The sequence below is a fragment of the Diabrotica undecimpunctata genome, chromosome 1 (genome assembly GCF_040954645.1).
Source record: "Diabrotica undecimpunctata isolate CICGRU chromosome 1, icDiaUnde3, whole genome shotgun sequence".
Lineage (NCBI taxonomy): Eukaryota > Metazoa > Arthropoda > Insecta > Coleoptera > Chrysomelidae > Diabrotica > Diabrotica undecimpunctata.
Window position 1 is genome coordinate 46,009,184 of NC_092803.1, and position 25,520 is coordinate 46,034,703.

Consider the following 25,520-nt stretch of genomic DNA (forward strand, 5'->3'; position numbering starts at 1 on the left):
TTGTTTTTACAGATGTTCGCTAATCTATCTGGTTCCAATCGGTTTACATGTTCGTTCCAATTTTTTTTCTTGTTTTTATCCACCTGTTAATATTTTGAATTTTGCATTGTTCGCGTATACTTCTGTTGGTTTGTCTGTCTCTTACTGGTATGCCCGCTGTTGATCTTAATACTTTCATTTCGATATTGTTGATTTGTTGTTTCGTCTTTCTTGTATCGGTCCTTGTCTCCGCAGCATATATGTTAGGATTGGTCTTATTGTTGTCTTGTATACTTTCATTTTGCTTTCCGTGGTTAGATATTTGTTTCTCCATATGGTTTCTCGGAGGCAACCACTTATTCTTGCCGCTTTTGATGCTTGCCTTGTGGTCTTTGTTCTTATATCCCTGTCACTAGTGATCTCTACTCCTAGGTAATTAAATTTCATTACTTGTTCTACAATTTTGCCGTCTATTTCTAGTTTGCATCTACGCGGCTCTTTACTAATCACTATACATTTAGTTTTTTCTACTGATATTCTCATATAGGTGTGGAGCCGCCTTTGTAGGTCATCTCCGTTATCAGCAATTAGTACTGCATCATCGGCATAGCATAGTATCGTGATTTTATGCGCTCCCATGTGGTATACCGTGTGGTCTCCTTGTAATCTCCTTGATAGTGGATTCCTCCTTTTAGTTCTATGCATTCTGTTTCCCCTGTTGGCATTACAACTCTGGTCTTGTTGTTCTTGTTAATTTCATTAATTGTCCTTATTATGTGATGGTCTATTTGTTTAGCATGTAATAAATTTAAGATGTCATTTCGCTTCACCCTGTCAAAAGCACTTTTTAAATCTACAATGCACTTGTATGCTGGTTTTCCATATTCAATAGACTTCTCTATTATTTGTCTGATAATAAAAATTACGTCTATTGTGCTGCGGTTTTTCCTGAAGCCTTGTTGTTCATCTGCCATATTCTGAAAAAGTCTTAGAGAAAAATACACAAGTAAAGTAACAAAAGAAGTATACACAAGATTTATACAATACAATCAGAACAAAAAATTGGCTAGTGCAACCATTGGATAAAACGTGAGGAGTTAGACAAGGAGGTAGTTTAATCCCAGTACTTTTTAATAATGTAATAAATGAGATCATGAAAAAATGTAAGAAAACCTTTAAAAAATACTATATAGGAATAATAGAATGCAGGAATATCCGTATTTGCATATATAATATGTTATTATTCGCCAAAAAAAAACCGAAGCAAAAAAATAAAACATAAATTCAAATAAAAAAAAAGACGCAGATAATGAAAATAACAAGTGAAAAAGACATGAAAGATCTAATCAAAGTGGTTATAGATCAACAAAAAATAAGCAAGCAAACATATGCGTGTGGTATGTGTTGGAGTGATGATTCGAATGAAGGTATTAAGCAACCAACATCAAAAGCAAATCGTTTGATTATTGTACATGCTTATGATGAGTGCCGTTTTCTTCAAGGGGCTGCCTTAATTTTTAAATCTGGTACTAAAACAGGCGACTATCACGACGATATGTCTTTTGAAAATTATTGTAAGTGTTTCGAAAACAAATTAATACCCAATCTTCCTCCGCAAAGTGTTGTAGTAATAGATAATGCACCTTATCGCAATAGACAAGTTGACAAGGCACCAACATCAACAAAAGAATTAATAAAGAAATGGTTAGAGGCCAGAAATATTCCAATAAACAATATGCTAAAGACGGAACTGTACGATTTAGTAAAAATGCATAAACCGGCATATGTTCGTTATGTAATAGACGAGATCGCAATAAAACATGAACATACAATGGTAAGATTACCTCTTTATCACCCAGATCTTAATCCAATTGAGCTGGTCTGAAAAAATTGTGATAACTTAAAGAGACAGTGATTCGGAATGGGATTTTTCTGATGACGAAGAATCAGATACCGAGGATCTCTAACCCCTAATGGGTAAAAAGATCTAATTTATTTTATGTAACGTAATATATATAGTATAGCTATAGCATACTAAATTAAATAATTACTAAGTATATTTAAAATGTCATTAATAAAATAAATAAATAAATGTTATTTAAAATATGATACAATAGAAAATAAAAAAGGTATAATAAAAACATGTCATAATTATCTATTGTTTGGTAAATATTATATTTTAATCAACTCATTATTTTTGTTTTTCTTCTAAGCTGAGCTTTATATCAAGGAAAGTTTTTTTTGTAAAATGTAAGATAAACTTTTCTTCATTTGTATAAAATTTTTAGGGATACACTGTATATCATACCTCACCAAAACCTATTCCCTTATCCTTTTAATCATTAAATTGTTGTGTAAATTATTTAAAACTCATTTTTTCAGATATCAAACTAAAAATACCCAATATTACTGTGATCATCCACGTATTGACAACATTGTAAAATTTTTAATATCTACCGAGTGATTATCAAGTTGTACAATGATTGTAATGTTCGGGTAAATTTCATCCTTTTCTGGCTAAATACTTTCTCTCTCTGCGCACTAGAAGCTCAGCCCGTTTCATGAGATTCCTGTTCACCAGTACTATTGTAGTGATATTTAGATAGTTTGCTTTCTGTTTTTTCATCGTAACCAGTTTTTTAGGGCAGCTTTCTTTAATTACATTTTTAATTTTTTATATTTCCAAAAATCCCAAAGAAGATTTTATTTTATCATGTTTTTTCATGATCTTCTGATGTAGGTACATGTCCCTTAGTATTTGCAACCATTGAACAACCTATCAGAAACGTAGGGTTTCAATGAGTAACAAAATAAGAAGAACGATAAGGACAAGAAGGACAGATATACTCAGAAATGAAGAAATAAGATTTAAAATTAAACCGTTACTTGAAATAATAAAGAAGAAAAAAATAGTATGGTTCGGTCATATATTACGAATGGACAGTAATAGGTAAGTGAAAGGAGTGTGGAAAGCTAAACCAATAGTAACGAACAGAAGAGGCAAACCAATAAAAGAGTGGAACAGCGACATATTAGACATATTACAAAACAGAGCAAATCTTGGTAAGAAGAAACACAAATGGCGAAGAAGAGAAAAGCTTTTTTTACATTTTAAAAGATGAAGTTTTTGTAATTTAACCTTAAATATTAAGCTTTTTAATGGTAAGCAAAAAATTCAAAAAAGGCATTTGTTACACTAAATGGTTAAACATTAAAAAAGAACGCCGAAATCTCTGCAGCAAACGTTAAGATTTTCTTATATAGGACTATAATAAATAAAGAAATATTTTCAGATACCTGGATTTGTCACAGTCTCGAACGTTTTTTTTTTTATTTCCCCATTCTATATAATATCTTTCTAAATGTAACCACAAATAATGTGCATAACTTCAGCATAAAGTTATACGAAGAATTTTTGACTTTAGTTCTTAATATACACGAATTGTTGAATAAAGGTTTGAATATTTTGGTTTTCCTTTTAGCCAACAATTCAATGTTCAAATGGAATATATAAATTTCAACAATAGTTGTTACAATTGTCACATACCAGTATTCGCAATTTTCTTATACATAAAATATGTAGTTAATTTCATCTTTCAGAATATTGTATCATAGGCTTGTAACGAATATATTTTGCTACCATAGGGGTATTACTATTAGGGGTAGAAGATGGGGGATAGAAATTCTTGGGGCGAAGATAGGGTAAGCAAAATAAACGCTACTTGTGCGAACGGGCACTCAGGCTTTGGTAGGAGAGCTGGGGTCGTGGATAAGTAAAAGACAAGGGGGTTTGGATTGGGGCAACTACAGAAAAATGAAATAAAGGGTCATAAATCTCTTGGGACAAACAGAATGAAAATAAACCGGAAACACCTCAAGAAATTTAATACAGGGCGCCACTTGAGGTGCCTAATTATACCTATCACAACCAGCTAGTTGCAACTGGAGATATAATTACTAAACATGAAAAAAACATATCTTTTTTAAATAAAAACTCAAAAAAAGGGTTTGTTAAAAAAAATAAACAAAATGTTGAAAAACAAAATTTAACATTTATTTTTGTGTCACCACAAACAGTTATATATATATAGCTGCAAAATACAAAAATACAAAAAAGACTTACATGTATCATCTGTTTACAATTTCCAGGAGTTGGAGATACTACAAAACTTACAATTGTTAATGGGCGACAATTTGTAGCAGAAATAAATTATTACAAATAAAACAAAATATCTTTTTAAGTGAAACTATGCATAGTGGTTAACCTTCTTTAAAAAACAAAAACAAAATCTCAAATATGATTAGGTATTTACCAAATGTCAAAAATAGTGCTAACTGTCATATGTTAATACTAAATCTTAAAACTGAGAACAATTAAAATGACAGCAAGCTAAGCCTCGCCCTAAAATCTACAATTTTAGTTATTACAATTTCTTAAACTTTTATGAAAGCAATTATTATTAGAAAATGTTTATTTTTCCTTTAAAAGTTCAAACAAAAAAAAATTACCTGGGTTTCACTAAAATTTCTGGGGTTAGGAACTTCACTTACACTGGAGATTTACTGCCACCCAAAAAAACTGCATCTATGGGCTGGAACGACGACCAAGGACAAACAAAATTGAGGCTAAAAGTTGGCAGTGGACACAAACTTCGAAAATCTGCTTCTTTAAGAAACTGGAACCATGTGGGTATTTTTCAAATCTGTTGGAAACGCCGCAAATCTCTTAGATACAAATCTTTTTTTTAACAAATTCCGGCTTCTTCAAACCACACACACCGACGTCTGCTCTCAATGACCAATCTTTTCAACCTCATTTTAACTTCACATACAACTGCTACTATACTATACATTTTCCCATGAAAAAAGGCGAAAAACACAAAACATTACGAATTTGAAGGAAAATTCGGACTCCAATAAAACTAAACACGCCTTTAACAGCGGCCGGCCTTACCGAGAGTGACGAAATTATCTTAAAAAATTGATGGCATAAACCAGAATAAGCAAAACGCAAACATAAACAAAACACAACGAAAATTAAGACGTAGATTAATTTAAAAACGCAATATCGGGCGGTTTGAACAAAGAAATATCGAATAATTTGCGCCTGTGATATAAATAAACAATAAAATGATTCATGATCGACGACGGCGACCTAAAAAAAGAACGAAAGATTATATGGGTTTTAAATTGAAGGATACGAACTAAGAAACATTGACAAAATTCTTCGTTATTATAATGCATATATAAGGGGATTTCAATTAACACATATACGAGGGGATTCCAATAAATTTCAAATGCTACAGGCTTTCTCAATTAATGTCGTACAAACGTTTCAATGTGAATCCCTAAAATTTTTTGTTAGTTTCTTGGTAATGAAAAGTTACTCATAGAACTGTAGCGAATTTAGAAATCAGGTTAATAAAGTTAATATAGCGATGATGATTTCCAACCTCCCATAAAGAAAAAGAACAAAACTTACATCTGTTATTTGTCTGATTTGCGTTAATCTGGCAACTTCGTCATAGCTCCAGAAAGTTCTTTATTCCTGTGGTTTTTGGTACACTATTTTAATTCTTAATTTTTGCTATATATTTGAGAATGTAGGGCATATGACGAAGTTTAACTGTAAAACGAAATGTAGCGCTAGGAAAATACAAACGAAAATTGCACGGATTGATATAAATATAATAAAAGTTCTACTTCGAAACTTACTCATTTGGTTAAAGGTTATTCATGTCTTGTAAAGAAAAATTAAAAAACCGTCAAAGGTATAATAAAAGTATTCTTGTCATATAAATATAATGTCACACTGACATACGAAAATTGTTGTATATCATAAAATAAATATTGTTTCATTATTTCATTCGTCTTCTTATTATGTATTATAATGTGTCACGTTAGTAATGACGCGATAAAAACTGAAAATACCGTTTGCTGGGTAAAAAAGATATAAGCCCGATTTGTTTTATAATCCATAAACAGTACACATTGTTAATGACTCATCTTATGCATATTTTAGATAAACAGTGTAGATAACTTAATTTGTTTGAATCGATATAACCTTCAAAATTAACAATGTAACATCAAATTGATATCATGTATAATGGCAATTTGTATAAATAAATAATTTTAAATACCCCTTATAGGTATTATTATTTGAATCTATCTTTATAGATAGATTCATGTTTTGTTGTTGAGTTTGCTCTTAACACTCTCACCGCCAATAATATTTTAAATTATTTCGTCGTGTGCCAAAACTATATTATTTTGTTAAATGACCTAATATATAATATGGTTTTGAACTGCTATTTTAATTTTATTTTAACCCCTTTACTTTCCAACCCCAATTTATTGCAGTGCACATTAATGTTACACTCACATAAGTACGATTAATAATATAACGTACGCCGAGTGTAATATTTATGTACCGGGTGGTCCAATAAGTCGATCTCTCGGCTATATCAGAAACTATTCATGTTATAACTTTAGGAAAAAAAATTCCTTAGTAAAAGTGGCCAAGAGAAATCGCTGGAAATAACTTTCAAGTTTCTGGGTTAACCGCTAGGGGGCGTAACCTGTGAAGAAAAATTTGAAAACCAGTTTTTTTGTGAAATATGCCCAATTATACCAAGTGTTAAATAAGTAACCTAGAAAAAGGCCTAAATTCCGCACAAAGTTGTTCGGGTACTTTTTTTTTATTCTTTTAAATAAAGGGAAGGGGAGAGTGGGAAAGTATTTGTGGATAAATACCTATAACTTTGGTTTGGATTAACCGATTTTAACGAAATTAGTGTCATTAGAAAGAGTGTGGACAATTTAATTTACATCTACCATAAAACAATTGCATTTAGTTTTAATTGTCATGGGTAGAGGGTACTTTCGAATAGAAAAAATTAAAATTTGTTTTTATTCAAAACGTTAAAAGAAAACACCTATTTATTTTAAATTATAATGGAACTGAATTAAATTCGTAACAAAATGGCGTAAACAGCCTGTTGATAGCTTTTGTCAAACTCGAGATATGAATAAAACGCATAAACATAAGTAAGTATAGTATTAACTCACCCTTTATTATAACTTAAAATTAAATATGTGAAAGATCATACAAATATCTCGATTATTAAAACTTAAATGTTCAAATTGTTGTCCACACAAAGATTTAATCTTTCGTGCGTAGACATAACAGCTGCTTCAATCTCAGCTGTTGATATACTATTTGCGTTTATATATTGCGTTTATAATGCGCTGTTTCATGTCGTCTCACGTGGTTGGTCGAGTTTGGTACACTAAGTCCATCAATCTTCTTCACAGATAAAAGTCCAGACATAATAAGTCTGTAGATCTAGCTTGCCATGAAAATATACTTAACCTTCCAATCCATTTATTTGGATAACTTGCATACAAATAATCTCGAACTCGTCTGGAAAAGTGCCCAGGACACCCGTCATGTTGTAATATCATATCTCTTCGTCTTTGTAAGAAAATATCTTCCAATAAAACTGGCAACTGATTTTCCAGAAAACCCAAATATGTTTCGCCATTTAAAGTTCTATCAAAGAAATATGTACCTACGTTCTTTCCATTAACTATACCACACCAAACATTAAGACTCCATCTACCTTGAACCTGCACCTCATGTATCCAGTGCGGATTTTCTTCAGCCCAATAATGCATATTATGCAGATTAACATCACCCGCACTATTAAACGTAGCCTCGTCGGTCCACAAAATCTTTGACATGATATGCGGTTGTTCTTCTAGCAGACCTAACATCCAATTGCAGTAATCCAGCCTTGCATCAAAATCTCTCTCATGTAAAGCTTGGTGGAGAACTACATGATAAGGATGCAGTCTAAAAAACAGAACAACAAATATTGCTGAAAAAGAAACCACTATATTTACTAAAACTCAAAAAATCTTGAAAAATCCACAATTGTTTCACAAGATAAATCGTGCATAAGTATTTATAAGAAACGGATAAAAGGATAAAAGATGTTGCCGTTTTTATCGGAATATTAAAATAACAGTTGAATCTAAAGTTTAAAGGGAATTCCAAGTTTCTGACCTAAACGTTCACTTTATAATATGAAAAACCAACCTGTGATGTTTTAAACTCCTTAGAACAGTAGTTTTGGGGTATGTTTAATTCTATAGAGATTTGCCGACTATTTATATGTGGATTTTGTTGAATTTACAACAAGGACGATGAAAACTACCAGTTTCTCTTAATCTTCTTGCCTTTCTTTCAAATACTTCTTTGTCATAATGTCTTCTGTCAGGGTATCTTACAGAATATATACGTAAGGCAATAGCGGCATTTTGGTGACATTCGAAATAAACTCCAATCATATCATACAATTCTGCATTTGATATACCCATCATGAATTATTAGTACTGATAATTAATTACTAATATTACCAATATTAATATCTATTGAAAAAAGTGCAATCTTCAATTCGAATTATAATATAACACTTCTTTTAACAATATTTTGACTGCTGTCAATAAATAAACAATATGAACTCCCCGTCAAATTCATTGTCGTAGCCTACTTACTTTCGAAAAAACTATTTTTAATCATCTGAAATAACAATGGACAAAATAGGTATCAACATTAAGATTCTTCTGCTATAAAAAAATTTGAAAGTACCTACTGACTTATTTTTTAATTAATTTATAACACAGGGTGAGTCAATACTATACTTACTTATGTTTATGCGTTTTTATTCATATCTTGAGTTTGACAAAAGGTATTAGCAACATACGGTTTGCGCCATTTTGTTATGAATGTAATCCAGTTCCATTATAATTTACAATAAATAGGTGTTTCCGTTAAACATTTTGAAGAAAAACAAATTTTAATTTTTTCTATTCAAAAGTAACTTCTACCTATAACAATTAAAACTAAATGCAATTATTTTATAGTGGATGTAAATTAATTTATCCACACTCTTTCTAATGAGACTAATTTTGTTAAAATCGGTTGATCCAAACCAAAGTTATAGGTATTTATCCACAAATACTTTCCCACTCTCCCCCACCAATTATTTGAAAAAATAAAAAAAAGTACTTGAACAACTTTGTGCAGAATTTAGGCCTCTTTCTAGTTTACTTATTTAACACTTGGTGTAATTGGGCATATTTCCCAAAAAACTGGTTTTCAAAGTTTTCTTCACAGGTTACGCCCCCTAGCGGTTAACCCAGAAACTTGAAAGTTATTTCCAGCGATTTCTCTTGGACACTTTTACTAAGGAATTTTTTCTCCTAAAGTTATAACATGAATAGTTTCTAATATATAGCCGAGAGATCGGCTTATTGGACCAGCCGGTACACATTATTTAGGTTTTAGCTGGATTCTGAAGGCACGACGCCATAGGAAATTAAGAAAGAAGAATGGCTATAGGTTATTATTTGTTCCGAATATTTTTAACACGTAAATTATGGCTCGCCGATACTTAACACAAGCCGAATTAGAAGAAGAGTTAGCTAATTTCTTCGAGAACTCCGAGGATCATGAGTTTTTGGATAACTTGGCATGCGCGATGAAGACATAGATGACTCTGATGACACATTATGACGATTCCACTGATGGAGAAATTTTGAACTCCCATAATTCTACTAGCTATGAAGATGCTCCTGGGCCATCAACAAAACGTCCCCGAAAAAAACATGGTCAACAAAATGCTGCCGCAGTCAATTATTCTCCATTTCATACCCCTCCAATTAATGCACAGACTAATATTGTTCCATTTAACAAGCCTTTTCCCAATAATCCTTTAGTCAATAATCTCCAAGTCCACGCAACGTATCAAATTTAATATGGACAGAGACGGTAGGAAACCATAAACAATTTACTTTTTCTGTACAAGTCGGAATGGACGTAACTGTGAGTGGAATGTTGGCTATGGCAGACCCTTCAGACTATTTTCAACCTATTCTAACAGATGGCATAATAAACGATATGGTTCACGAATCAAATTTATATGGCACCCAAACTTTACTAATTGGTTGGATGGTAATGATGAAAGTTCCAAGGTTAGCTAATTACTAAAGCAAGCATAAGCTATTTTAACTTCCTACTCCAAAATCAACAATGTTCAGAAACCATTTTAAGATGTTATTGTGATTCTGGCATTTTATTGACAACGACCAAGCTGTACCAGGTAATCGTCTCTGCAAAATTTTAAAAACCAAAACCTTTTAAAAAAAATTGTTTCAAATTTTCAATGCACTTTTCAATACACCTGGAAAACAGATATTGACGAAAACGTAGTTCCTTGGAGGGTTCGACAGTTTTCTGGCAAGAAAGATGCCTTTTCTGACAAAGGAAAGACATCGCTATGGGATCAAACTGTACAAGCTATGCACGGATAGAGGAAATACGTGAAACATATCTATACATGACTGTATACTGGGAAAAGACACGACCTATAATATGTCAGTTGTTAAACACGCCTTGTTGGAACACTTCGTTGCAATCGAATATATATATATATATATATATATATATATATATATATATATATATATATATATATATATATATATATATAGATATATATATATATATATATATATATATATATATATATATATATATATATATATATATATATATGTGTGTGTGTGTGTGTGTGTGTGTGTGTGTGTGTGTAAGGAAGTTAGACTCGTAATCTTGATCAATCACATAAGAACATTCAAGTGTATGCTTTTTGAGAGTAACTATGAGGTTATATCGCAAGAACAATTACACTTTTTTCATAGGCGTAATGTAAGTCCTTTCGTCAGCGAGAATCGTATAAAAGTTAACATTATTTACTTTACCGATGATCTTGTGCTGAATAATTTTACCACAGATGTCAATTATTTTATTTTGGATTTGTGGCCTCATGTAAAGTGCATTCTTCTAAGAAGTAACCAAATGCTCAGAAAGTTCTTCAACCCAGATTCGACTGCGTACCACAACAGTGCTACAAAATTACCATCATTCTGATGTGGTTGTTTATATTCTGGTATAATAGGGATCCATCCCGAATCAGTTTTACCTCTTAAAGGGTTACCCTTTATTATTTACTTACGTAAAAGTCATTAATACGTGCAAATATGGAGTTTTGGTCATACTGTTGGAAAGTTCCCGTTGCTCCAAAATTCAGATGTTAATTATTTCTTAGTTATAAGGCTTAAAATTATCAGTTTTCCTTCTATTTTTCAATATAAAGGCTATAGCGGAATAAGATGGTCAAAAGTGCCCCCTCGCCGATCAGCACCGCGACTTGTGTTTTCAATAAAGCATATAAAACATGACTTCATACAAATTTATAGCTTCCCAGAGCCCATAGAACTTCTAAAATCTAAAAAAGAAGCTTTTTTCGACTTTATTTTTTCTGAACGCAATTTTGCTTTAAAAAATCTGAAAAAATTCATGAAGATGTATCTTTTGAATTCAATATATGACGACACGTTTCCAAATTCCTGATTTTGAAAAATGGACTAAAAACCGACACTTTAAATTTCTATAATTCAGTTCTATAAATTTGAAATACACCAGGAATATTTGCACGAATACGACTACCAATGAATCTAAGAGTTGAATCTGGTGTCACGTTTTAATGTGTCAGTTGATTATTTTTTTGTAGCTTGGACTTATTTAAAATTTTATTTACTTTATTTAAGTACTTTCTGTTATTGTTCTGGTTTAATATTACTAAATTATATTAAAGAAAAAAATATATGCGGTAAGATGTTTTATTTTTTTTATTTGCTAAAAACGACGCGTTATATTTAAATAAATAAGAACATATTCCGGTACAAACCCGACCGCAAGTACCCCAGCTTAGTCAACATTAGTTGAGCAGGTAAGTATTCAGGTAAAATTGAACCTACTGTGGAGTGTCGTTATCTTGTTTGTATAATAAATTCGTGGTAATATAAAAACGATTAAAAAATCGTATAAAATTATAAAAACGATTAGAGTACATTTTATTTCATAAAGTTGTAAACATTTTAACAGTGAGTTTCACTATCAATGGTTGATCTTTTAATGGCCACAATAAATTTGTTGATCGTTAAGTATTTCCTGGAATAATTATACAGGTTCCCTCTATTCTGTATAATTTGTAAAAGTATATAAAACCGATGAGAAATTTTAAAATATACATTTTGTTTCATTTAGTTGAAAGTTTTACAAGTGTTACCAGTGTTATACCTATTTATACCTATAAAACAGCATTATGTGGCGTCCGTGGAAAAACATTGATGGTGCTTCTTCCAGTGTTCTAGCAAAGAAAAAGCATTTATCTGCTGACGCTAGAGAAATCGTAAAAACAATATATGGTTCTTTACTTACAAGAGGACTTACTGCTAATACTGCTGCCAGTGAAATATCTGATTTAACGAAAATACCTCTAACCACAGTGAAAAGAATTACATCAAATCCCATTAAGTCAAGAAGGAAGCGTAAGGATGCCGGTTCTACCAAATGTATTGACGAAAGTGATAAAGACTTAATAAGACGAAAAATTTACACAATTTACGAAGAGCAACGGATACCTACATTAGATGCTTTAAAACAACGGCTTACTAATGATGATACACAAATTAACTGTAGCCGCCTTAGTCTTTGGAGGATTTTGTCTAAAATGGGCTTCAGATATCGTACAATTGACAAAAGGCAAGTGCTTATGGAGACCCATCGTTTACAAAAGTGGAGTACTGAATATATAACTTCCATAAGAAAGTACCGTACAGAAACACCATCCAAAGGATGGTCCGATTCTTCCAACAGGTGTCAAACAAAAGCTCCATCAAACAAAGGGAAAAGAATAACAATTTTACATGCAGGATCAGAAAATGGTTGGGTCCCAAATGCCTTATGGCTTTCTGCAAAGAACATTAAAGACTCCTGCGTGGACTACCATGATGATACAACGGCAGAGCTTTTTGAGCAATGGTTTAAGAATTGTCTTATACCTAACCTTCCTCAAAATAGTGTGATAGTAATGGACAATGCAAGTTACCACAGTCGTCAATTACATAAGTTTCCAAGTGCAAATAACACGAAAATTGAAATTCAAAACTACCTGTTAGAAAACGATATATATTTTGAAGAAAGTTATTTAAAAAATAAACTGTTAGAAGTGTTAAAATCATTTTCTATTAAAAAAGTATATGTTTGTGACGCATTGGCCGAGGACATGGGACATACAGTGTTACGGCTTCCACCCTACTATTGTTTATTTAATACCATAGAGCATATGTGGCACCAACTAAAGTCAAATGTTAGGTCACAAAATGTTTCTCCAACTTTAAGTGGTAGTGTAGTCGAATTAATAAGGAAATGTGTTGATGATATCTCCCCAGAAAGTTGGAAAAATTCAGTACGCCATGTAATGAACGTAGAAAATTCATATGGTACTTTGAATCACATAATTAAACCAATTGTTATTAATCTTGAAGTGGATAGCGACAGCGAAACAGAATTAGGTATTTAGGAATTCATAAATATATTTTGGTTATTTTGGGTATTTTTTTTTTGTAAATATTAACTTGTATATATTTTTCTATATTTTTTTAATTCATCTATTTTTTGTACATTATGTATTCGTTTGTATGTATATACTGTAAATAGAACTATTATTACTGTACATTTTTAACGATATCCGATTAGGAAGAGCAATAACTTTTAAACACGCCAGTTTTTGCTGACAGTCCTAAGCCTGTAAAAAGTGTGAAGGAAAGTACATTTCTGAATTTAGATCCATATACTACAATTATTCATGTAGAACAAAAAAACTACTTTCTTCATGTTAAAAATTGTTCAATTATCAAGTATATTCACTTGAACAACCTGAAAATACCATATGAAATAATTTAATAAATTTTTATAATCGTGTATTACACAGCTACCAATGAAATATATTAAATAACAAATTTTCTGAAGTGCGACCCTGTGTACTTCGGTAGTTTATTGAGAGACTCTTGTATACACAATAGGATCAACTTAGGTAACCATTACGCACTCAACCATTTTTCGTGAAACAAACTATGTCATTTTTTCTTTAAATAAATTGAGACCATTATCCGTATGCGGGCCAATGATGAATATAATATCTGCTTCTTAAAACCCACCAAATTTTATTTGAATCTCAATCCGTTTTAGAGCAACAAAAATATCAATATTTGTGTAAGAAAAAATTTAACACCCTGTTTCTCGGAAAACGAAACAAAATTGCAGACATACGTTTGCATAGAAAAAATGTAGAAACGCTCCGTGAAATTTGTTGCACTTATTTACTAACACCCTGTATATTATACAAATATGTATTAATCAAATTGAACACTAAACGACAATTTGAACCTCTGTAGCTCAGAAGCAATTAATTTTTGAGTCTTGGAACACTGAGAACTTTTGATCAGAAGAGCTTTTGATGAGAAACCACTTTTACATAATATTGCTGCGGTTCATTGTAATAATTATTTTTATATGTCTTAATATTAAAGATATTAAACAAATTTATCAATGTGTTTCTTAATATTAAAAGTTTCTTGAAATTATGTATTTTCTTAATTATTAAACTATGGTTTGTAAATAAAATATTTCAAGAATAAACAGTATTTTATTAATCTACTAAAACTACTGTTTTCGAAACAGTCTCTAAATTTTGGCTGGCATATAATTCTTCAAAAAAAAAAAATTATAGTGAAGCACAATTATTACTGCCTCACACTTCATTAATCAAAAAATTCGAAAACAAACAGGTACTTGGAATAGACGACACCCAATTTCTCCCAATTGGCCCAAAAATAAAGAAAAAATCTCGCAAGTCACCTAATGCTTCTAGTTTATTATAAGAAGCGTCTATTAATTTCGTCGAGGAGCGGAAATCAAATCGGGCTGGAGGCAGCAGTAATTTTGCGGTGAATTTTGTATAACAAGCCATAATGTGAAAGCGCAAATCCTATTATGGGATCAAGCAAGTGCCGCTAGAGACGGTACCGGCATATGGTTCCATTCAAACAAGATTTTTGGAAGGTATGCACGTGTATATATTTGCTGTATTTGTGTATATTTCTTTAACGGATAAAGTTTCATTCTTCCTTATTTAATATAAATTGTTAGCGACATTATTTTACTGCAGCAGCCTTGTACATATAGTACAATTTCAAAACAGGTAATGGTTTCTCTCCTTAAATTTCTTAGATCACATCCAATCAAAGCACTGCCAAATTTTCTTTAGGCTTCCTCTTCTACTCCTTCACCAGATCAGACTGACAGCAAAGTGATAAAAGTTAAAGAAAACTATAAGAAGGTTGGACACTTCCACATTATTGGTGGAAATAAATTTATTATTGAATTGAATGATGATAGTGTAAAAGAATGAAAAGACTCTCGTGTAAAAAATTTGTTATATTTTTAGGTTTTACATTTTTAAAATAAACAAAAAAAATAAAAAAAAACTAGGATATGTATGCATTTTTTGCTGAATTTTAAAAATGTTGAACTGGATAATTATTACTTAATGTAAGTAAAAAATTAATATTTTTTATTAAATATTTAATTACCAGAACAACCAGCCGCCGCACTATATCTTAAGCAGAACTATCAAAATCTGCAAATCTGAGCGTTCTACTATTTTTCTTATTGCAAATATACCACCCAATATAAAATTTTCAATGAGTAATAATATCAATAGGCGATTACGCCTGTCTCTCCTCTCGAGTCTCGTTTCATCTATCGTCGCGCAACGAGAGTGGGTATAAATATAATTTCATACGACGATTTATAAACCTATATTAGAATGTACCATTACATTACAGTATTAAATATTACTCTTGTGGTAAGTCGTCCACAAAGACCATTGTATTATTAAGTCATTAAGGTACAGCCGACTGCTTTATCATTAACATCCAGCCTTCTGCGTCAAAAGTTGAACCTAGGCCTCTCCTAATTTGTTCCAGTTCTGTCTGTCTTAAGCTTTTTGCAGCCAATTCCCAGCGATTCTTTTGACGTCGTCTGTCCATCACGTAGGTAGTCTACCTCTGCTTCTTCTGTGAGCTCGTGGTCTTCACATTCTGGTTACATAGCCCGCTCAGTTCCACTTCAGCCATGCTATGCGCTCTATGCTTAATGACATCTGTCTTTCTTTTTAATTCTTTGTTTCTAACTTTGTCTCTGAGAGTCAGTGCAAGTAGCGAGCGTTCCATTCGTCTCTGGGCTACTCTGAGTTTGCTTGCTGTAGCCTGGGTTGTTGGTTAAGGAAAGTGGTCAACTCACATTGGTCGAAATTCTTATAATTTGGCATGTCGCTCTTGAAGATGTCTGATAGATCTTTATATACAGCCCATACTAAAATAATTCTTCTTTGCAGTTCAGCAGTTTGGCAATCCCTAGCAATTTAGATTTAATGATCCAAGTATTTATATTTATGAGATACCCCCCATTTCGTTGCAGTGAACTTTTGGCGACATCTAATTCTGGAAGAATAGTTCCAACCTCTTTTAAAATATCTGTTACCACAACCATGCCGTCCGCAAATCGTAGTTCGGAGAGCATTTCACCGTTGACATGGATTCCTTTAGCTTCTCAATCTAATTTTGTTAAAGCATGTTAAAGAACTGTCGTAAAGATTTTGGAAGATGATAACGTGTGTCCTTGCTTGATTACTTTTTTGCTACTTATAGTTTAGTAATAGAATAGTTAATATTTAGGGACCTGTACGAATGTTCACGAGCATTCATATACGTATAGGTAGATATGTTACCGCACCCTGTATGCATAATATATGTATATATACCAACCTCATAATTATGGAGGGCAAACAACTTGTTGCATCCATTTGGAGAGAAGGAAAACTCCCAGACAGTTGGAATGTAGGTATTATAATACCTATTCACAAGAAAGAGGATCCACTAATATGTGACAACTATCGAAGCATTACCCTCTTAAATACGGCTTACAAAGTACTGGCTTATATACTTTATGATGGTTTACTAGTATATACTGAAGAAGAAATAGGCAAATACCAATGTGGATTCCGAAAAAAAAGGTCAACAATTGATCAGATTTTCCTTCTCAGACAAACCTTAGAAAAGACATATGAATATGAAATCGATACCCACTTCCTCTTCATAGATTTTGAAAGCGCTTATGACAGTGTAGACAGAAGCGAACTTTATAATGCCATGGCAGAATTAGATATTTCGCCGCATCTAATAACATTGGTAAAGGCAACTCTTTCGAAAGTTGAGTGCAAAGTCAAGGTACAAAACAGAGTATCAAGGTCTTTTCAAACACATACTGGACTACGCCAGGGAGACAGTCTATCGTGTCTATTGTTTAACATCGCGCTAGAAAGAGCCATAGAGAAATAGGGCATAACAACCAGAGGTACGATCATCAATAGAAGTGTACAGATATTGAGCTACGCAGATGACATTGACATAGTAACACGGACAGAAAGAGACCTGATACAGGCTTTTGAAACATTAGAAAAAGCCGCGAAGACAATGGAACTGCAGGTCAACTTATCCAAAACAAAATACATAAAAAAATTTTTGAATAAAATCCTTTATAAAAAGGTATATAAAAAACCCAGTTGGGCTATGTTGAATTGACAAAACGTTTTCGGAATAAGTATTCCATCATCAGTGTCTATTTAATACATGGATGTAGCCACTAAATATGTGGGTAAAAACCCTTTAAAAATTATTAAATAAAATTTAGTTTACATTATGTCGAATTTACTGTTGAGATCTTAAAGTTACCGTTGGATTGGTAACATGGCGACATATGACTCTACATTAAGTTGCAAGTCCTGAGACGGTATGTCTACGAGGACTTTGTCAAAGCAACTCAATGTCCTCGTAGAGATACCGTCTCAGGACTTGCAACTTAATGTAGAGTCATATGTCGCCATGCTACCAATCCAACGGTAACTTTAACATCTCAACTGTAAATTAGACATAATGTAAACTAAATTTTATTTAATAATTTTTAAAGGGTTTTTACCCACATATTTAGTGGCTACATCCATGTATTAAATAGACACTGATGATGGAATACTTATTCCGAAAACGTTTTGTCAATTCAACATAGCCCAACTGGGTTTTTTATATACCTTTTTATAAAGGATTTTATTCAAAATTTTTTAATATATGGTATACAGCCAAATACAGGAACTTTGTTTCCTTGTGGAAAATACATAAAGGTCACGAACAGCACACAAATAGCGGCACTACAAGATCTGGTGGCAGAAGCACACACATTCAAAGGGGTCTCTGAGTTTATATATCTTGGAACACAACTAAATACCAGCAACCTAGTAAGCGTAGAAATTAATAGAAGAATATGCCTGGCAAACAGAGCTTACTTTGGACTAAAGCAGCTCTTAACATCACACATAATTAGCAGAAAAACCAAGATAATAATATATGAAACTCTTATTAAACCTGTCTCTGACATACGCGTCAGAGACATGGACTATGGTAAAAAGCGACGAAGAACTGTTAGGCCGCTTTGAAAGAAGAATACTTAGGCACATATACGGAAGAGTACAAGAAAGCGGGATATGGTGCAGGCGCTACAATTTTGAGTTATATCAATGCTATGAAACATGCAAGATCGTCCGGTCTATTAAAATTAATAGACTAGGGTGGCTAGGACACCTTGAAAGAATGAACACTTCTTCTTCTTTAGGTACCGTCTCCTCTAAGGAGGTTGGTTATCATCACAGCTATTTGCACTTTTGATATTGCAGCTCTGAACAAGTCGACGGAACTGCAATTATACCACTTTCCCAGATTGTTGAGACAGGAGATGCGTCTTCTCCCAATACTTCGTTTTCCTTGTATTTTTCCCTGCATTATAGTTTGTAGGAACACATAATTATCCCCTCTCATAACGTGGCCGAGATATTGTAACTTTTTTATCTTAATCGTATTCATGATTTCCATTTTCTTTGTCATCTTTGTGAGGACCTCAACATTTGTTATTCGGTCTACCCAAGTTATTTTTAATATTCTTTGGTAGGTCCGCATCTCGAATGCTTTAAGTCGATCGCTCACCTCTTTCTTTAAGGTCTAGACCTCCACCCCATACAGCATGGGCTGTATGGGGTGGTAGAATGGACACTGGAAACCCCCAAAGGCAGATATTATATCAAGAGCCAGTAGGAACCAGGAAGAGAGGTAGGCCAAGAGCTAGATTTAAAACTTAAGTCGAAGATGACTTGAGGATTCTAGGGGTTAGAAATTGGAAAGCCAGGGCGCAAAATAGGGGGGAATGGAGACTAATTCTTAAACAGGTCAAGACCCACACAGGTTTGTAGAGCCAAAGATGATGATGAAACAACATTTTAGGAATCGGTATTAGACTTACTGGAGAAATCGGTACTGTTTACATACATGCGATATGTATTTTTATTGATACTCTGAAGCATTGTGTTGAGCGATATAATGATAAACGATTTGATGAACCACTGTAGAACTATGTATGCTGATAATGTTCCTTTAATCATAAATACAGTAAATATATTAAGTGCGATATATTTGTCGTATCTGCCATATCCGTGCGAACTAAAATGTGTGTAAATAGCTGATTTAAAATATGATACACCTAACCTTCAGCAAATTATTCATCACAATTTTATTAACCTATAAAAATTTGACTCACTTAAAATCGTAGCAATTATTAATGCATTAATTTATTTTGCAATTCAAATGAAACATATAAATGCTTTATTATAACTCGTGAGTTTTAGTCGTTTATATTTTTTACTTATATTGTCATTATTTTATAATTTTCCACAATTTCTACTATCTCAACACTAATCCCGTGTTTTCAACTAAAGTTGTGAGTAACATTAACAAGAAAATAGCTTCAAAATAATTGAGCAGTTCCAAAATAATGGTATTCGCTATTTATAAACAATTTGCATGGACAGAATGACAGTGTACAACAGAGGGTATGCATAATCACAGAAAAAGTCAAGAAAGCATTAGAACGTAAAAACAATAGAAAAGCATCTGGTCCGAGAAAATATTCCTATTAAACAAATAAAATACTGTCCACATGCTCCTAGAGCTAATCCTTAAATAATTTAATGAATCTGTAATAGAAAAAAAAAAACAACTGAGTAAAAATTAGTACATATATAAGAGATCGATAGATCAGAAGATCCTCGTCTATCAAAGATAATTGCACAAGGTTCTAGATATTTGGAGGACGTATTGTAAGTTTTATACTGGCACACAGGCATTTGGCATGAGAATTGGAGAATAACCATAATTATACCTCTACATAAGAAAGGTCCAACAAATAATTGTAACAACTATAGACTACTTGCTCTAATATTACACGCCAGTAAGGTTGGACAAATTTGAATATAATTACAAGTTCGAATTGTTTCTAAATTCCCTTTGTCCTATTCTTCTCGATCGACGATGATAAAATAAAATGTTGAAGCCGTGGAGTAAAATATAGTTTTATTGACAGCTACTGAATGATTACACTCTAGTTGCTGTTGCGGTAAAACTTTATAATAGACTGCGTTTTAAACTAGTCCCGATGCTAAATTTATTATCTCACAAAAATGCTACGATTTATCAAATAAGTGTATTGCCCTCTCCATAGAACAAAACCTTTGACTTTTGAAAGCTAGCAAATATAATTTGAACCGAGTAAATGATTACAGGCATTTCCTCAATAAAATATTTGGCAATAGTTTGCAGGAAGTTGAACAAACTGTAATTAAGCAACTAATCCATATTTTTCACAATTATACATGGTAAAATTATACAAATTCAGTAAATTAAGAATAATGTGAAAATACAAATAAATGGACTAATTTCTGATTGAACAAAGGTTATCCTCTACATCCTTCAACGTCCTCTAGAAAAATTCATAAGTTTACAAATAGCACCTGAGCAGGCTAGTTTTTTGAAGGGCAGAGGTTGAATCCTTGATGCAAGAAACATCATAGAAGAAGCCAGAGAATATCAGATCCCGATATTTATGTTTTGTTGATATACAAAGGCTTTTGATAATGTTAGATGTAACAAACTATGGAACACACTAACTAGAATTGGTGTACCTAAACGCTTGACTAGCTTTATTAACAAATTGTATCAAGATAACATAGCATATATTCGAATGGGCAGATGCATATCTGGTGAATGAACTTTGGAGAAGGGAGTATGCCAAGGATGTATTTTATCTTCCTAATTATCTAACATCTATTCAGAATATTCATAATGACTAAAGACTATAATAGACTATAGATAACTGACTTATATAGCAGACGACAATACATTTCTAGATTCTACTTCAGAAGAAATCACTAACTTATTAAAAAATTTCGAGGTAGGAAGGAGGAAAACGCTAAGTTTGGACTCATGGTTAATTATAATAAAACCAAAATCATGGTTATTACTCGTGAACAATAGTGTTCTGAAGACTTAACTATTGCGGTATGCGAGGAAGTCTCTTTGATCATATAAATGAATGACTTAAACATTAGATATTAAAACATTACTATAACTATGACAAACTGGAAGAAATTAGTTTCAACTCTGGTCTTTTTCGTATTTTACTCTGCGTGTAAAATAAGCAGTTGGTGGTTCAAAGAAGGCCTTAAAGTCACAAAGTCATCTCCACAGCGATGGACAGGTATTACGAAAAAGATTCTCAACAAACAGTGACCAGTAGAAAAATATTATTAATCAAAGAATGCGAGCTACTGAAGCACAATGATGAACCACAACACATCTACTAAGATGTTAATGACTGTTATCATGAGATAAAAAGGCAATAACATCTTGGTAAACACAAATATACAGGGTGAGTAATATCTATTGGGACATAGAGTAAGGACAGGTTATTTGGACCAAAATATGGCTATTGGGCCAAATATGCCTTAATAAAATGTTGCTGAGAAAAAAGATACATAATGTTAAAGTTAATTTTTGTTTTTCGTTTTTTGCTAATAGTTTCCCTGTATATTTATAAATTGCTATCAAAATTAGCACACAGGCATAATCTTAGACAAAAAATAGTATTTGATTTACAATTCCGCTATCAAATACCAAACTAATAAACAAAGTTGCAACTAACGTAAGGTTTCCGTTTTGACGATAAATCAAAACTAAACACACTTTAACTTTTCTAATTCTTTTTATAAAGGATTTTCGGACGTTAAAAAATATTATTCTGTCCCCTTATAAGATTTTGAATGTATTTTGCATGTATCTCCATAGTTCGTCTCGTGTATTAATTTCATTGGCATAAACTAAGGACTTCATATGTCCACAAAAATAAAAATCTAGCCGGTTATACTCAGGACTTCTTGGTGGCCATTGAAAATCACTGCCTCTGCCAATCCATCGTTGAGGAAATACGTCATTAAGATGATTTCTAACAGCTAATAAAAAATGAGGTGGCGCTCCATCCTGCATAAAACACATTTTTCTTCTTACATCCAGTGACAGATTATCTAAAATATCACTAAGAGTATTTTCCAAAAAGAATAAATAAGAATCTCCATTTAAATTCGGAAAAAGAACATAAGGCCCTAGTAGTTGGTAGCCTATAACGCCACACCACATATTCAATTTAAAGTCATGCTGAAAATGTCTAGCTTTAATAGCATGTGGGTTTTCTTCTTCCCGATAATGACTATTTCGCCAATTAAAAACCCCTCGTCTGGTAAAAGTTGCTTCGTCGGTGAACATAATATTCTTAATAAAGTGTCTGTCATTGCGATGTTTATTCAGAATACGTTGGTAAAACTGTAACCGTCGTGTAAGATCTCTTAGAAGTAAATTTTGAACAGGAGTGAAGTGATAAGGATGGAGGTTCTCTTTTTTTAGAATTCTAACAATAGACTTACTCTTGTTGCTACTGATAGATGTCGTGAACTTATTTCAGCATTTTCATCTACTCGAACCAAAAGTTCATAATTGGGTTCTTGATTAGGTGTGATTTGTTTCGGTCGACCACCCCGATTTTTAGTGTGAAATGACCCAGTTTCACCTAACCTACGATATAATCTTGCAAAAGTTTTGTGATTTGGTAGCCTTCTGTTTGCGTATAACATTCCATACCTTCTGGCTGCCGAGCGACCGCAAAAATTTTCATGTGCGTATACCTCGCATTTCTTCATTAGTAAAATGATTGTGACGAGGCATTTTAATTAAAAAAAGTAATGATTACTTTTAAAAAATGCAACATTACACTACACTGGCACATCAAACATACTTTACTCTGAACAAATGTCATTTATCAACAACAATTATCTGACAGTCCAAAGCAAACGTTTCATAAATGAAATAATATTTGAAATCCTTTTTTAAGACTCTATGCAGTTCGACTGCGTTTTTATCGAAAAATTATCATGTTTACAAGAGTACCAATTTTACGTAAAAATGATGTTTACGTCATATTTTCTAATAAAAATTATTAAAAAGTTTCATCAGAAAAAGTTTAGACTCAATTTGATCATTAGGAATGATCCACGTGGCGCCCTCTATGACAAAACGTAAAATTGTAAATAAAATACTATTTCTTGTCTAAGATTATGCCTCTGTGTCAATTTTGATAGCAATTTACAAATATACAGGGAAACTATTAGCAAAAAACGAAAAACAAAAATTTACTGTAACACCCTGTATCTTTTTTCTCAGCAACATTTTATTAAGGCATATTTGGCCCAATAGCCATATTTTGGTCCAAATAACCTGTCCTTAGTCTATGTCCCAATAGGTATGACTCATCCTGTATACATACATATACCAGAATCATAGAGAGCAGAGGGGAAAGATCTATAATCAATTAATTTCTGGTACAAAATGGGTCTATCGAGATGTTACAGGATGTATGTGTTATGAGATAAGTGTATATGAAATCGACTCTGATCGTTACAGTAATGCATTAGTAGATTAATATCATTTATTAAATTAAAAACGTGAATTTTGAAAGCATTGTGGTTCTGAAAACTAATTTATCAAACGATATGTGGTTTATTCCTAAAAACATAATATTTGATTAAACAATAAAAGCACATGTTATTGATTATGCATTATCAGTTAAACAAATTTAACTGTAAGTCAGGTTTTTAAACCTAACCTAACCTAACTTCATAGCTGTTCAAGTCATCATCATCATTGGTGCTACAGACCTATAAAAGAGCCTCGACCTTCCCAAGTCTATTACGCCAGTCAGTTCTATCCATTGCCAACTGTTGCCAGTTTGCTGCGCCTATTTGTCTACCATCCTCATCTACACCATCCCTCCATCTGAGTTTTGGTCTACCCCTTTTTCTACTTCCCACAGGTTGTGACATAAGGATTCTTCTAGGAGGGTTGTTCTGCTGTGATCTTGCCAGATGTCCTGCCCATCTTAGTCTTCCTATTTTTATAAAGGATACTACGTCTTTACCACCAAATATATGTTTATATCTGTGATATATCTCGTAGTTGTACCTCCTTCTCCAAACACCATTTTCACAGATGCCACCAAATATTCTTCTCAGGATCCTTCGTTCAAATATAAGCAGGAGATTTTCATCTGCCTTGGAAATGGTCCATGCCTCTGACCCATATGTCAACACTGGTTGTATAAGGGTTTTGTATATGGTTATTTTTGTTTTTTGGCTTAAGTTTCTGCTTCTCATATGTCTACTCAGTCCAAAATAGCATTTGTTTGCTAGGATTATTCTTCGCTTGATTTCTTCCGTCATGACGTTCTCCTTGGTGATCAGGGAGCCTAAGTATGTGAATTTGTCCACCACTTCAAAGGTAGAATTATCAACCGTGAGTTGGTGGCCGATGTTTCTGGCTCTATTGTTGGGTGTTGATGCCATTATCTTAGTTTTATTTTCATTTACTTGCAGGCCCATATTTTTTGAGGCGTGTGACAAGGTGGTATACATTTCTTCTAGCTTGCGTGTTGTGCAGGCAACTAGATCAACATCATCTGCATATGCCAAAATTTGGGATGATTTATTAAAAATGTTAGCTGTTCAAGTAGTAAACGAATAAAAGAATATTTGATATTTTCCAAATTGTGCATTGTCGTACGCTACGCCACTGCCAAAAGTTCCAAAAAGTAACATGAAGGTTGTGAATCTCGCACATTGGACTGTGTTTATGATGCTTGTTTGATTATTGTACTGTTGTCTATCAAAATTAAAAAGTTAATATTGTATAATATACCTTCTAGTAGTTTATTGTATTTAAAATATTTTTTTTTGAAACTTTTTCAATATTACAATTAGTTACATTAAAAAGTTGTTTCGCAACTTTAAATCTATGTATAAACTATCCAAAGAATGTTACATAAAGAATATTATTACTACTTTTATTACTTAGAATTATAAATGCGAAATATTAAATTATATATTAAATATTTAAATATTAAATTATAAATAAAAACCTTTTAACCATTTTAACAGTTATAAGCTTATTACCTAGAGTACAACTAATGCTTTTTTACTAAAGTAGAAGTACAGAAGTACAGCGATTTCAAGTCACTATGCTTTTCTTGA

The 25,520-nt window shown here is 32.5% G+C and overlaps 1 protein-coding gene across 2 annotated transcripts in view; it reads right to left on the reverse strand.

Moving 5' to 3' along the window:
• LOC140438849 (sialin-like) overlaps positions 1-25,520 on the reverse strand; it is a 69,479-nt gene that overhangs the window by 40,126 nt on the left and 3,833 nt on the right. The window contains exon 1 of one of the 2 annotated variants that reach the window (XM_072528496.1): positions 5,695-5,796. The exons of the other annotated variant lie outside the window; for it this stretch is intronic. Coding sequence (XP_072384597.1) covers positions 5,695-5,698 — 4 coding nt within the window. The 5' untranslated portion in view covers positions 5,699-5,796. Of the gene's footprint in view, positions 1-5,694; positions 5,797-25,520 lie in introns of those variants that run through there. 2 annotated transcript variants of the gene reach the window in all.